The sequence below is a fragment of the Podarcis tiliguerta genome (genome assembly GCF_965153285.1).
Source record: "Podarcis tiliguerta genome assembly, chromosome: 1".
Taxonomy (NCBI): domain Eukaryota; kingdom Metazoa; phylum Chordata; class Lepidosauria; order Squamata; family Lacertidae; genus Podarcis; species Podarcis tiliguerta.
The window spans coordinates 19,753,810-19,767,445 of record NC_139534.1 but is presented as its reverse complement, the minus strand read 5'-3'; the positions used below and the strand labels follow the sequence as shown (position 1 = coordinate 19,767,445).

General features: G+C 45.0%; 1 protein-coding gene across 8 annotated transcripts in view; it reads right to left on the bottom strand.

Moving 5' to 3' along the window:
• UBR3 (ubiquitin protein ligase E3 component n-recognin 3) overlaps window positions 1–13,334 on the bottom strand; it is a 94,116-nt gene extending 80,782 nt beyond the window's left edge. For 2 of the 8 annotated variants that reach the window (XM_083405194.1, XM_083405196.1), the window contains exons 1-5: window positions 12,676–13,311; window positions 3,671–3,810; window positions 2,764–2,922; window positions 1,259–1,405; window positions 631–680 (exon numbers count right to left, since the gene is read on the bottom strand). In XM_083405194.1, the coding sequence (XP_083261320.1) occupies window positions 631–680; window positions 1,259–1,405; window positions 2,764–2,922; window positions 3,671–3,810; window positions 12,676–13,139 (960 nt within the window). In that variant the 5' untranslated portion in view covers window positions 13,140–13,311. Of the gene's footprint in view, window positions 1–630; window positions 681–1,258; window positions 1,406–2,763; window positions 2,923–3,670; window positions 3,811–12,675 lie in introns of all 8 variants that reach the window. The other 6 variants (XM_083405191.1, XM_083405193.1, XM_083405197.1 and 3 more) reach the window with 5 other exon arrangements.
• Window positions 13,335–13,636: the final 302 nt, after the last annotated feature.

Here is a 13,636-nt window from a genome sequence, read left to right as displayed (position 1 = left end):
ACACATATGTTGTTAGTTATTCGCCTAGCATAGTTAACGTGCAGAACAATACCATGCGCGCCTACTCAGTGTTCCAATAGGACTTACTCCCAGTTAAATCCTAAGCATGCTTTCTATGAAATAAACCCCATCAACCTCAGCAGAGCTTACTTCTGAATAAACATGCTTAACAGTGCCCTGTTAGAAATAAGTATTCCTATCCTACATATTCTAAGAAAAGGAACCTGGTTAAGAACAAGCTGTTGTTGTCAATACAAGAGCACTAGAAAGATGCAGTTGAAACACAACCTTCGCTGCCTTAACACTAGTTAAAACCTGCCCCAGCATGTGAATCTGACATAGTAATGAGTTAGCGTTATTTCCAGAAGTTGCTATATGCACTGCGATCCCCAGTGTTGCTAAAATTAGTTCAACGAAAGCAGTATTAACAACAACCCTCCTAGGGGAGAAAGCAGAGAGGGACTGGCCCTACATAAATACAAAGAGCTGTGTTTTCTGCTTAATGGCTTATAGGGCTGACACCACCAGTCTACAGTACATGTTAGCAAAGGCAAGCATGATCAAAATTAGGGTATTTCAATTTATTTCACATGTTATTGTGCTTTTATTTTATTTCTGAAGAAATCTCACCTCATCTGAAGAGTCACCTTGCCCTGAAGCTGGCGTAGCACCTGCAAAACCTTGAGAAATTAAACATTAAATTATCTTTTCTAATTTGCACACAGCTAGACAAAAGAATAATCAGGTAATTTCATTTAAAAAAAATACCCCCCTCTATCTCTCCACGTAAGTTTGGATTTATCTTTCGAGCATGGGCTGCATTAGGTCTAGCAATACTGGAAATAAAATACAAGGAGGAAAACGGTAAATACTTTAGGAAGTGCTACGTGTGGTTTGGGACAATGACTGGAACAGTGCAGAAATGCATGTTGCTGGGGATTGTGCTGCTGCTGATAATGAAATGTGACCTTATGCCACACAATTACTAAGCGCTCATTCTAACTTACACATTTTCTAATGGATAGGATCAAAGGGACCCAAAGCTTCCATTGCAATTCACTTCTGCAAGAATTGAGATACTCCCCCACTGTAGCAATTGAAAAGGGGTTCTGTTTTCCTCTCTGTATCTGGTACTGTGTAGTTTCGACTGCATTCTGTCAATTATTTCAGAAGCAGACCTGTGGCAATGCTGTAAGTCTAAGAAGATTCTTCAAATAACAAAGACATTTTTAATAAAGAAATAAATAAACAAAAAGACCTTGAACTACTGAAGAGCTTGCTCCTCCAGCTGCTTGCTCCTGCCCTCCACATGTAGCCTTGTCTTCGGGAAATGTGAGTCCAGAACCTTTCAGAGCTACAAGATACTTCTCGTGGCTTTTTTTCGCACATGCATTTTCTGCACCACCTGGAATGTATTTCAAAAGGTTTACGTTCACTCTAGCGACCAGCCTTACCAAGCCTTATTGTAGGGGTAGCCACCTGTCTGCAGATGTGGTGGTGTGCAGCTGGTCAGGGGCTGCATACCAGTGGGCAGGGCAGGGCAGGGCAGGGCAGGGCCTGGCATTCCTCCCCCTTGCACACATATTCTCCCCACCTCACAATAACAGTTTAATCTTCCCCTTTGCAGCTGCATCAGGAACTCTGTTGCAACTTTAACCATTAAAGTCTGCACGCCACCCCCAGTAATCCTGATGCAGCTAAAAATTCTGCCCTCACACTGCTGTCGGCAGTGCAATTTCAGCTGCACTGAGCGCTCCGGGCAGGCAGATCAAAGCCTGCACTCCACAGCCATCCCAAGGCAGCTAAAACTGCTGCCCCACCCCCCACCCCCCGCTTAGCAGCACTGTTACAGCATCCCTTCCACCACCGCCCAACTGACAGCTGATCAGATGCAGAAAGTGAACTGGGCTTCCTGGGGCTTAGAAGGCTGCACTATGAGCAACCGAGGAGAAATACAAAGTCCTTGTGACACAAGTCACATGTGCCTTGTAGCATGAAATGGGTTAGAAAATTTGACTAGAGATTAAAAAATAAATAGCCCACAGAATTAAATACATTTTGGGCTTTGCAACACAATAAATGTCCTATAATTCATTTGATGCATGGGATTCACATACTTTGGCTCCCAGTACGTTTCCGAGCACAATTCAAAGTGTTGGTGTTGACCTTTAAAGCCCTAAACTGCCTTGGACCAGTATACCTGAAAGAGCGTCTCCACCCCCATTGTTCTGCCCGGACACTGAGGTCCAGCTCCAAGGGCCTTCTGCCTGTTCCCTCACTGCGAGAAGCAAAGCTACAGGGAACCAGGCAGAGGGCTTTCTCGGTAGTGACGCCAGCCCTGTGGAACGCCCTCCCATCAGATGTCAAAGATATAAGCAACCACCTGACATGTAGAAGACATCTGAAGACAGCCCTGTTCAGGGAAGTTTTTTATGTGTGCCATTTTAATGTATTTTTAATTTTTGTCGAAAGCCGCCCAGAGTGGCTGGGGAACAAATAATAACTTATTATTATTATTCCTTCAAGTAGTGTTTTCAATGTTATTTGTCATAAGGAAAATTTGACTCCTCTGTTGGCAGCACACCTGCAACTACCACAAGACCAGTGTGGAATTGTGGTTGTGTGTCACAGACTGTGACATCACCGGCAATAATAAATGCCACTCCCTTCTCCCATGCCCACACTATTTTGTGACTTTTTAAAGTACAGAATGGATGGTTAATACAGAAAAACTCCTCAAGACGTAATAACACACCAACTCACCAGAGCTAAGATCTTTATAGAACTGCTGATTTGTCAAAACCTGAGTAAGGACTGAACGCATCGCTCCTCCCATTTTTGTCAGATCTTCCAGAAATGAAATGTGGGATTCCAATATCTGAAGGACTTTGTGAAGGTCTTTTTCTGATGGAACATCAAGAACTGTAAAACAAACAAGCAAGAAGTTTGTAGCAGATTGAGCAAACCGTTCTAGCAACTTTGTGGCTCCTTGTGGCTTACTTGTTACGACATCACCCCATCCCAACAATTAAAATTTTAGATTATACACCCCTTGCTGATTACAATATTTGTAAAAGACATAAGCTGCTCACATCTCTATGATCAATAAAGGAAGAAAAAACAGTAATAAACTTTTTTTAACCAAGCAACTGGCTTTTCTTTTCCTTTTATATTCAAGACAGGGTGTTGGAAGTTCTTGTTTCCGTTCCACAGAGTGATGCCTTTCATTCCCTCAATTCTAACATTATCAGGTATCTAAATTCTTCCCTTACACTCTATCATTATGGCTCTCAGTTATCTTAACCTCTATCCCAGCGTTCACACCATGGCTTACGCCACTCAAAGTATAATTCGCTCCCACTCCACTCTCTTCTGTGTAACCCAGGGCACTCTGCATCAACTTTCTCTAGGATTTCAGCTTTTCTCCCATTTTGCAAAATATAAGGAGTTGCTTACGTGGGTGGCAGGGAGCAGACTAACCTCAGCTTCACTGATCATATTCAACTTCACAATCCTGACAATCACACTTTATTAAAAGCCCACTTGCAATTCACCAACAGTTTGAAATCATCCTTACCTTCGGAACAAAACAGACTGTCACCAAAATGAAACTAACAACACTGAGAATCTGCCTTGTGAACTTTTCCAAAAATATTAATAGCATCCGTACCTGGTTCATCATAGCCTTCCCGCAAGTACTGAATAAGACAGAAGATGAATTGTGGAAGAACTAGTTCTGACATTATCAACAGATCTTTTGGAACAGACGGAACCTCTGAGCTTGATTTTATCCGATGCCTTTTGCAAAACCTACAAATAAAGTTATACAAAGTTATACTCAGCCACCTAATTAATAACAAAGAACTGACAGCTGCTAATTTTGAAACCCCCCATGCTATGGCTGCGTATGTAAACATAAGCTAAGTAGGGCTTTTTTCAGGCACCTCTCAGGTGGGCACCATTGCCATGCTGAGAGAATAAGGGAGGTTTTCCAGCACCCCTTTTTCTAGAAAAATAGCACTGATAATAATATAAAAAGAGCATAATGGGTCCAGCATCCTGATGTCACAGTGGCTAACCAGATTCTTACAGAAAACCAAAAGGCAGGACATGAGTGCAACATCACTTTCTTTCCTTGCAAGTTCCAATAACTGATATTCAGAAGCACAGCCATTGTTAGTACCGTATTTTTCGCTCTATAAGACGCACCAGACCACAGGACGCACCTAGTTTTTGGAGGAGGAAAACAAGAAAAAAAATTATTCTGAATCTCAGAAGCCAGAACAGCAAGAGGAATCACTGCGTAGTGAAAGCAGCAATCCCTCTTGCTGTTCTGGCTTCTGGGATAGCTGCGCAGCCTGCATTTGCTCCATAAGACACACACACATTTCCCCTTACTTTTTAGGAGGGAAAAAGTGAGTCTTATAGAGCAAAAAATACGGTAGTTGCCACTGATTACCATGTCCTCCATGAAACATCCATGTTGGTGACTACCTTGTGGGAGCAAATTGTACAGTTTAACTGAGTGAAAAGGTACTTTCTTTTGTCTGCCCTGACTCTTCCAACATCCAGATTCGTTGGATTTCCCTAAGTTCTGCACTGTAAGAAGTGAAAGACCTTTCTCTGTTCACTTTCTTCACACCAAGCATAGTTTTACTCACCTTTTCTCTAAACTTAAAAACGCCAACTGTTGTCACCTTTCCTCACAGGAAAGGGAAGTTGCTCTATCTCCCTGGTCATTTTGGTTGTCCTTTTCTGAATCTTTACCAGCTCTATTGAGCTGAAGAAACGAGAACTCTTTATACCCACCAAGTAATGCAAAACTATCCAAGTGATGGGAAACCTGTGACCTTCCAGATTAGGCATAGGCAAACTCGACCCTCCAGATGTTTTGGGACTACAACTCCCATCATCCCTAGCTAACAGGATCAGTGGTCAGAGATGATGGGAACTGTAGTCTCAAAACATCTGGAGGGCTGAGTTTGCCTATGCCTGTTCCAGGTATTACTGGACTCCCAACTCCCACAACTACATATGGTCGGCTACAGATTCCCTATTCCTGCCATAAACTATAGAGAAACTGGGAAGAAAGTGCAAAGAAAAACTCTAATCATAGCATTTCTCACAGCTCACTGATATAGGACTTGCCATACAACCATCTGTACTACCAGACAAACAACTACTGGATCTTGCAGTACTAGTTGGAATGCTTTCGTTTGCACATATTCAGAAAGCACAGTTTCTCACCCAACTTTAAATGCTACAACAGAAGCGAAGTTACAATTTCAGGAGAAATGAAAGAGAAAGAAGGATTATCGTGTCTATTACATAATGCTTATATCAAATGCGAAAATACAGGTCTGGAAGTCAACTGAAGCTCTTTCAACACAAAAGACAAAACACAAATCCAACGCAGAGAGAAATCAAACTATTTGCAGATAATTTAGAGCTTATGTAAGATGTGATTTGCCTTGACCACACACACAAAACACTGGACTATCCTTGCAGCAGCAAAAAATACCAATAAAAGAAAAGCTGCAGATACATTAAATGTTTGAGGAAACAGAGACTCCACAAATTACAAAAAAGTTTTTGGGAGAACAGAATCTATATAATTCCTCCTAAGACATAACTGAAGAATGTTTCACTTAAAGGTCTGGTACAGAACACATTCTCAGCTATGCATGAAGAGTTTCACTCAAAGTATGCCCAACACCACTTACTTGAATAAACCACTGAAATAACCTTTGGCTTCTATTTTGTTGCCCTGCCAAGTACATGTTCCTGAAGGCTTGCTGTCAAAGCAAAATCCTCAGTGGATTTTTTTTTTATTTCTCATATGACTTTCCCTTCTATCATTTATTCAAAATCTCACTTTACTTGTCATAGCTAAAGTAGTTTCCTTAGATATTAATGATCTTGGAATGATCTTCAGTTAAAGAGCATCCTCTACATAAATACAAACGAAGTTCTTTTATTTGTTTTACAACTATATAAAAACATAACAGCTATTTCAGAAGTACATATTCAAGACTCACGTACAAAATTAGTGCACAAAAAATGTCACAGAAAAGTGTAGGGGTAAAATTATAATGTTTCACAATAAAAATGTTTCACTAATAAATCATAAGCCTGGGGTTGTTGTTGTTTTAAAGTACAACTGGATAAATTTTAAAACAGAAAACCACTCAGTGATTTAAAAAACTGTTTCATAATTGCCTGGATTTACCAAAAAGCATCTCCTAGCATTTGACTAGATTGGGGTTTTCGGGGGTGGGGTGATATTGGACAAAAGCCACATTGCAAATATAAACTACCTGATTCTGAGCTTCTATGCTCTAATTTATAGCCTCAAAATCTCTAAAGTGTCAGGGGGAAGAGGTAGATGAATAATTAAATCCATCTTGATTTCAAAGCCAAAATGTATTCAGGCAAAGCAAATATTAGAAAGTTTAGTTTGACAAGAGATTGTGTATGGGTACACAGCACTGTGAATCATAGCTTTACTGACCACCATTCATTGGCTCAGCAGCCAAGGAGGTTGTTTTAGGAGACGTTACACTGGACACAATCAACCAGGGATTTCGGGGGGGGGGGGAGTAGTGCCAGGCAGGATATGACTTGAACTTTATTTATTTGCATGGTTGAAATTTTTGCTGTGGCAAAAGTACCAAGAAACCTGATCTTTCACATAGCTGTTAATGTTGACCTGAAAGAGAGGGCAACTGCTTGCTCTGATGAAAAACTTAAAACACAAAACAGATAAAGGATGATCTTGACTAATACAGTCTTGATTGGTCTGCTGGATATTCACACAGACCATGGGAAGGGTAGACAATATTAAGGAGAGGTGAAGAATGAATGAGAACAATGAGAAAGAGAAAAATCTAGAATTGTAGAGGCAAATTCCTATTCCAGAACTTGAAACAGTCCAAAAGATCTCAGCTGTAAACTAAGAAGCGACACACAAAATATAGTAGCTCACTTTCCTCCAACCTTTTCACTTACCCAAAAGGGACTGGGGTTTTATCTTTTATACTTGATAGTTCCTTAGCTTAAATAGGGACATCTATCAATTCAGTGGGAAGAATCAGCAGATTTGCCAAGACATAAAAGCGACCACAATGTCTCACTGGATATTGGTTACTACAGCAATTAGCATACTCTTATGTTATAAACACATTCACTGTTTTCACAAGATACATTAATTAATGCAAGACTGTTGGGAATTAAATACTAGTTATTACAAGTATCAGGGACGCGGGTGGCGCTGTGGGTTAAACCCTCAGTGCCTAGGGCTTGCCGATCGAAAGGTCGGCGGTTCGAATCCCCGCGGCGGGGTGCGCTCCCGCTGTTCGGTCCCAGCGCCTGCCAACCTAGCAGTTCGAAAGCACCCCTGGGTGCAAGTAGATAAATAGGGACCGCTTACTAGCGGGAAGGTAAACGGCGTTTCCGTGTGCGGCTCTGGCTCGCCAGAGCAGCGATGTCACGCTGGCCACGTGACCCGGAAGTGTCTGCGGACAGCGCTGGCCCTTGGCCTCTTTGAGTGAGATGGGCGCACAACCCTAGAGTCTGTCAAGACTGGCCCGTACGGGCAGGGGTACCTTTACCTTTACCTTTTTATTACAAGTATCAGAGGAGGTGGTAAGCCTTTTTATGGAAAGTGGGGTTCGCATGTTTGAATTCTCAATTTGAAAATTTCCCTGAACATAGAAACTAAACTTCTTTCTGACATGCCAGTTTTCTTGTTACCCCAGGGGTAACAAAACATTGGATAAAACAGGGGTCAGCAACCTTTTTCAGCCATGGGCCGGTCCACCGTCCCTCAGACCATGTGGTGGGCCGGACTATATTTTGGTGGGGGGGAAATGAACGAATTCCTATGCCCCACAAATAACCCAGAGATGCATTTTAAATAAAAACACACATTCTACTCTTGTAAAAACACACTGATTCCCAGACCGTCCATGGGCCGGATTGAGAAGGTGATCAGGCCCACGGGCTTTAGGTTGCCTACCCCTGGGATAAAACTTTACAATACACTATAATTCTTGATATGACTAGAATGCAGCTTCTTGGCTGCTAGTGCAAATTGATTTTGGAGAACTTGTACTTTGCTCCAACTTCCCAGATTTCTACATTTGTGCTATAATTTTAGCCATAAAGATCTTGAGAACAGCATTAATTCATTGGTTTTCTTTTGTACAGAAAAATCTGCTGAGCTGGCCAATGGACCTGGGCTCTTGATAGTTTAATGGCGCCCAGGTGTAGCTTCCATGAGAGATTCTCATTGACATGAAGTCCAAAGTATTTGAACAAGTGGTCCAATTCAAGGAGCTAGCCATCGAATGACCACCTGAATTTAGGTTCCCTATGGCCACATGTAACAACCTTACAATTCCATTTGTTATTTCTGGGAACTAGACCTAACTGAGTTCATTTGCACATCAACTTCAAGTATATAATCCAGGAAACATCTTTATTGACTTTTGCTACATCTCCTTCAAATGTGATGATATTGGATTTGTCAAAACACACTGTTACTTGTCATCCAAAAGAGTATTTGGCACATCTGAAAACCTAAGTGCAGACAGCCACTACACACTATCACTAAATTAAAATAACCCCAATCAGATCCCGCATTCCCACTTCATTGTCCCCACATTCACATTGCATCCATAATCAACGATGCAAACTTCAACAAGAAGAATCCAGCAACACACGGCAGATTCTCATAGCAATTTAGCAGTCAAACAGATCAGGAAGCAATCTTTTTAGAAACTATGACAACTGCATTATGTTATTTTCCCCCATTGAATTTATAAGGCACAGCTACATTTTAATTATAGGCTTGCCTGCTGGGATGACACAGCATTAGCACACAAAAATAAAACAACAATGGACAGTGTCTATCATGGTGATCAGACGACACTTGGGAATTGTTTACATACTGGCATACCTTCAGAGTTCACACTTCAGTCCTTACTAAAATGAGAGTCGGGGATAGGATGACTCCAGCTATCACATGTGTTCAATATGACAGCTAGTGACTCTTCCATAATTTGGCAGCACTTCATCGTCTCGCCCTGCCAATAAAACACTACTGTGCTGCTGAAATTACACCCTCACAGCTTTACATCTGTCCATTACTGCAGCAACAGCAGCTACTCCCACCCTTGAATGCTTCAAAAAACAACAAGAAGTTGCTTAGCACATTATACCCTTTGACTTCTACCAGGAACCACCACACTGCAGGGAATCCCCATAGTGGTACCTTTAGTTACGAACTTAATTCATTCCGGAGGTCCATTCTTAACCTGAAACTGTTCTTAACCAGAGATGTGCTTTCGCTAATGGGGCCTCTTGCTGCCGCTGCGCCGCCGGCACACGATTTCCGTTCTCATCCTGGGGCAAAGTTATCAACTCGAGGTAACTCTTCCAGGTTAGCGGAGTTTGTCACCTGCAGCGTTTGTAACCTGAGGCGTTTGTAACTCGGGGTACCACTGTACAATTAAATAACGTGGGATGGGGTGGTTGACTCCTGGCCTAGAGGCCACATCATGCCCCCCACAAATTTTTCTGTCCCCCCACCTCACCCCATAAGATTCCACCCATTTTGGATGTGGTGCCAATAAGACAAAACTTTAAGGAGATACACAGCACTATGTCTCTTGCCAGCTCAGCAAAGTAAAAAAAGGTAAAGGGTAAAGGACCCCTGGACGGTTAAGTCCAGTCAAGGCGACTATGGGGTTGTGGTGCTCATCTCACTTTTCAGGCTGAGGGAGCCAGCATTTGTCCACAGATAGCTTTCTGGGTCATATGGCCAGCATGACTAAACCGCTTCTGTCGCAACAGGACACCATAACGGAAACCAGAGCACACAGAAACGCTGTTTACCTTATCGCCGCAGCGGTACCTATTTATCTACTTGCACTGGCGTGCTTTTGAACTGCTAGGTTGGCAGAAGCTGGGACAGAGCAACAGGAGGTCACCCCGTTGCGCAGATTCGAACTGCCAACCTTCTGATCGGCAGGTCTAAGAGGCTCAGGGGTTTAGACCCCAGCGCCACCCGCTTCCTGTGCCAACTCAGCACCTTGCTCGGAAGGCAGACTGTTCATTCCTGGCCATCAGACTGATCATATAGATTAGAGGGAAGGAGCAGATAATGGATCAACTGAGGAAGGGGGCTCTGTGTATATGTGGGCTGCATGCATGCACAAGCAAGATTGCAGGGAGACCGTAGCAGCATCCACAGCACCTAGCGGTTTGGCAAAATGTATAAGTGGCACTCAAGCCAAAACAGGTGTGTTGCAGGAGCAAACTTGGAAGTACCTCCTTTCCATAGTTACCTTGTACCTGTAATGAGGGGAAAGAGGGGGAGCACACCTGGGACAGAGTAACACTTGAACAGGCTGACAGTGTTCTAAGCATCACTCTTCCCCACAAATTATTTCAGCATCCTTACCTGTGTGTCTATCTTCCCCTGCCCCCACAACTGGAGACCCAAATTCTACAATCTTTTCACTCCTTTTAAGTACATTAATGTACACAATATTTCTACTTTATGCCACACAAGAACAGGAGTAAGAAGCACTGGGTTGTGCAACATGAAGACTGTACAACAGCCAAAGGGGGGATCCTAGGTGTAAGACTGTACACCAAACCTTGCAGCATCACTCAGTGCCTACAAGGTCTATAAAACCCACCAGGCACATACAGACCAACACAACCAATCAGTAGAAGGTAGAAGAATTGTATTGTACGTATGGTATGGTTTGGAGCAAAATCTGAAGACTGATTTCTGGGTTAGTTACGCCTTATCATGCTTTTGTGCATAAAACCACATGGATGGAATGTGTCTGTAAAAACACAAGATCATAAGTTTGCTGGCATTATTGATAGCATGATGAAATGTGTGATCATGTGTATTCATTCCATAGGCATGCATCCATCTGTCTTCTCCAATACATACATTTCTCTCATTTCACATACCATCAAATACTCAGAAAATCCCTGGTTTGAAACTCACCTCTCTGTTAGATAACTAGATCATGTTACACATTTAGACCATTTGAAAGTGCTACAGAAATGTTTACTGTTACAATGCTCTACTTTTTACTCTTTAGTACTGGTTTCACTCTCAATGTTTTCACATAAGCATGCGCACACCATTAACTTGTAACACGCCTCAAGGATGCATTTACAAGACCGTCATCCATAGATTACATACCAGCAAGATTCACCTGTCAAGATTTGCATAATATATGCCTGATGATTGTTATTTTCTCCCCTTGGAATGCATATTTCTGGATGAAGCGAGAATTCCAACCCACATGACAAACCGCACAGAGGTAGCAAACAAATAAAGAGTGCTGTGACATCTTAAAGCCTTTCACATTGCAACACAAGCAGTGGAAGTCGGTGCACATTAAGGACAGAAGGCAGAAAGGTCAACCGTGGGTGGAGCAACAGCAAATGACACACAGAACAAATTAATTCTAGTTTTGCCCCAATCCTACCAAGTTATATAACGGGGAGGCTCCAGAGAAGGAAGCCAATGATCAGTGCCACCTCCTGGGGTGGATGCAAGGCAGAAGGAGGGCAGGTGGAGACTGCCTTAAGGCCAAACTGAGGTTGGTGGTGCACGGCCACCTTTGCCCCAGTGAAAAAACCTCTGCTGGACCAAAGGTCCCATAAAGCCCACTTCAACACATAAACTTATTCCGCAAACAGCCTGCAATTCTGCATCCATTATTACTGGTATTGGGAAGTTTTTAATGTCTGACGTATTATTACGTTTTTATATGTGCTAAGCCGCCCCAGATAATGAGCAGGGTATAAATAAAATTAATATTATTATTATTCAATCAATGTGTGCAGCACTTTACAGAGTACACAAGTCCCATTTAGTTCAGTGCGGCTTTGCTTCTGAGCAGACACGCCTAGGATTACACGGCGCATATGCCCTGTGGAACGCCCTCCCAGCAGATGTCAAACAGATAAACAGCTATGTGGTTTTTAAAAGACACCTGAAGGCAGCCCTCTTCAGGGAAGTTTTTAGTGTCTGACGTCGTGTCGGGTTTTTACTATTTTTTGTCGGGAGCTGTCCAGAGAGGTTGGGCCAACCCAGTCTGATGAGTGGCATATAGCTAATAATAATAATAACAATAATAATTGTGTTGTTGTTCGTCTGTGGAGTCAAAACAGAGCCCATGAGCGCAGAAACATGCTCGCTCCGGGTTACTTAATAGGATGGATTAGGTCAGGTTTTTGCACACACTCAACTGGTCCTCCCTGGTACTATTATTTTCACCATTATTGTCCGTGAAAGGGAGGGAGGGAGGGTCTCTCGCTTTTCTCCCCAGATGCCAGGGGTGCCAACTTGAATAAAATATTGTGTCTGTGCGTGTTTTTCCAGGTAAAGACCCACCTCACATAACCGATCGCATGACGTGGCGCACACGCACCATTTGAAGGGCAGTGCCCATCCACTTTGGGGGTGCCCCCCTCGGGTATTTTATGGAGGGGTGGGGTGGGGGGTTGCCACCCCCTCGCAGACACCCGCCCGGGAGGCCTTCCCTTGGCCTTCCCCCCACCCTCAGCCCTAGACAAGCGTCTCCCCTCACCACCCCCCAACCCAGCCAGCCAGGTCCCCCCCACCCCCGGCGCACTCACCCGGCCTCCCGCATGACGTTGCCGTCGCCGCAGTCGCAGGCTCCGCCGGCCTGGCTGCGGAACATGTTGTAGTCATGTCCGGCGTGCTCGCCTTGGTGGAAGCACTCGGCGCAGAGGCTCATGCAGGGCGAGATGCCGCACGTCCGGCACCGGTAGGCCACGAAGTTGGCGGTCCACACCAGGCCGCACAGCGTGGCCGGGTCGTAGGCCCGCACCGCCTGCACGAAGCTGTCCCACGGCTCGCCGCCCGCCAGCAGGCAGCGGCACCACGCCAGCGCCTCCGACACCGACTCGCCGCCGCCGCCTCCGCCGCCGCTCGGCGGGCTCAGCACCGTCTCCAGCAGCGCCCGCAGCTCGCCCGCCGCGGCCTCGCTCTCGTCCGCGCTCAGGCTGAGGGCCGCTTTGAGGCGCGACGCCGTGGCCCGCTTCTCCTGGGCGCTCGAGCCTCCGGCGGCGCCCGCCATGACGGCGGCGGCCTTCTCCCCCCTCAGCAACCGCGACGCAGCTCCGGCCGCCGGGCTCCTTCGCTCGCGGCCCTCTCGGCTCCGCTTTCCCCTCCCTTCGCCGCCTCTCGCGATAGCCGGGAAAGCCGGCGCCCTGCCCGCCTCAGGCCGCCTCCTCGACTCGACCCGCCGCCGCCGCCTCCTTCTGCCGCGGCTGGCTCCTGGCGGCGCCTCCCCGCCCTGATGTTACTGTACACACACCCGCCCCCTCCGGTGTGCAGCCTCCGAGGAACCTGCGTGTTTATATATGTACGTGTGTACAGGGCGGGTTGGTGCGCCTGCTAACACGCGTGAAACGCAAAGCGCTCGCGGCGTTCACACGGCGAGCCAAGCGGCGCGTTTCGGCCAAACTCAAGAAGCGAGACGCGCGTCACGGAGGCCCGACCCAACTCTTTAGCTAGAGGCATAGGAGCCAACTCCTGGGGGCCGAAGGGCTACCCCACTTTCCATAAAACATT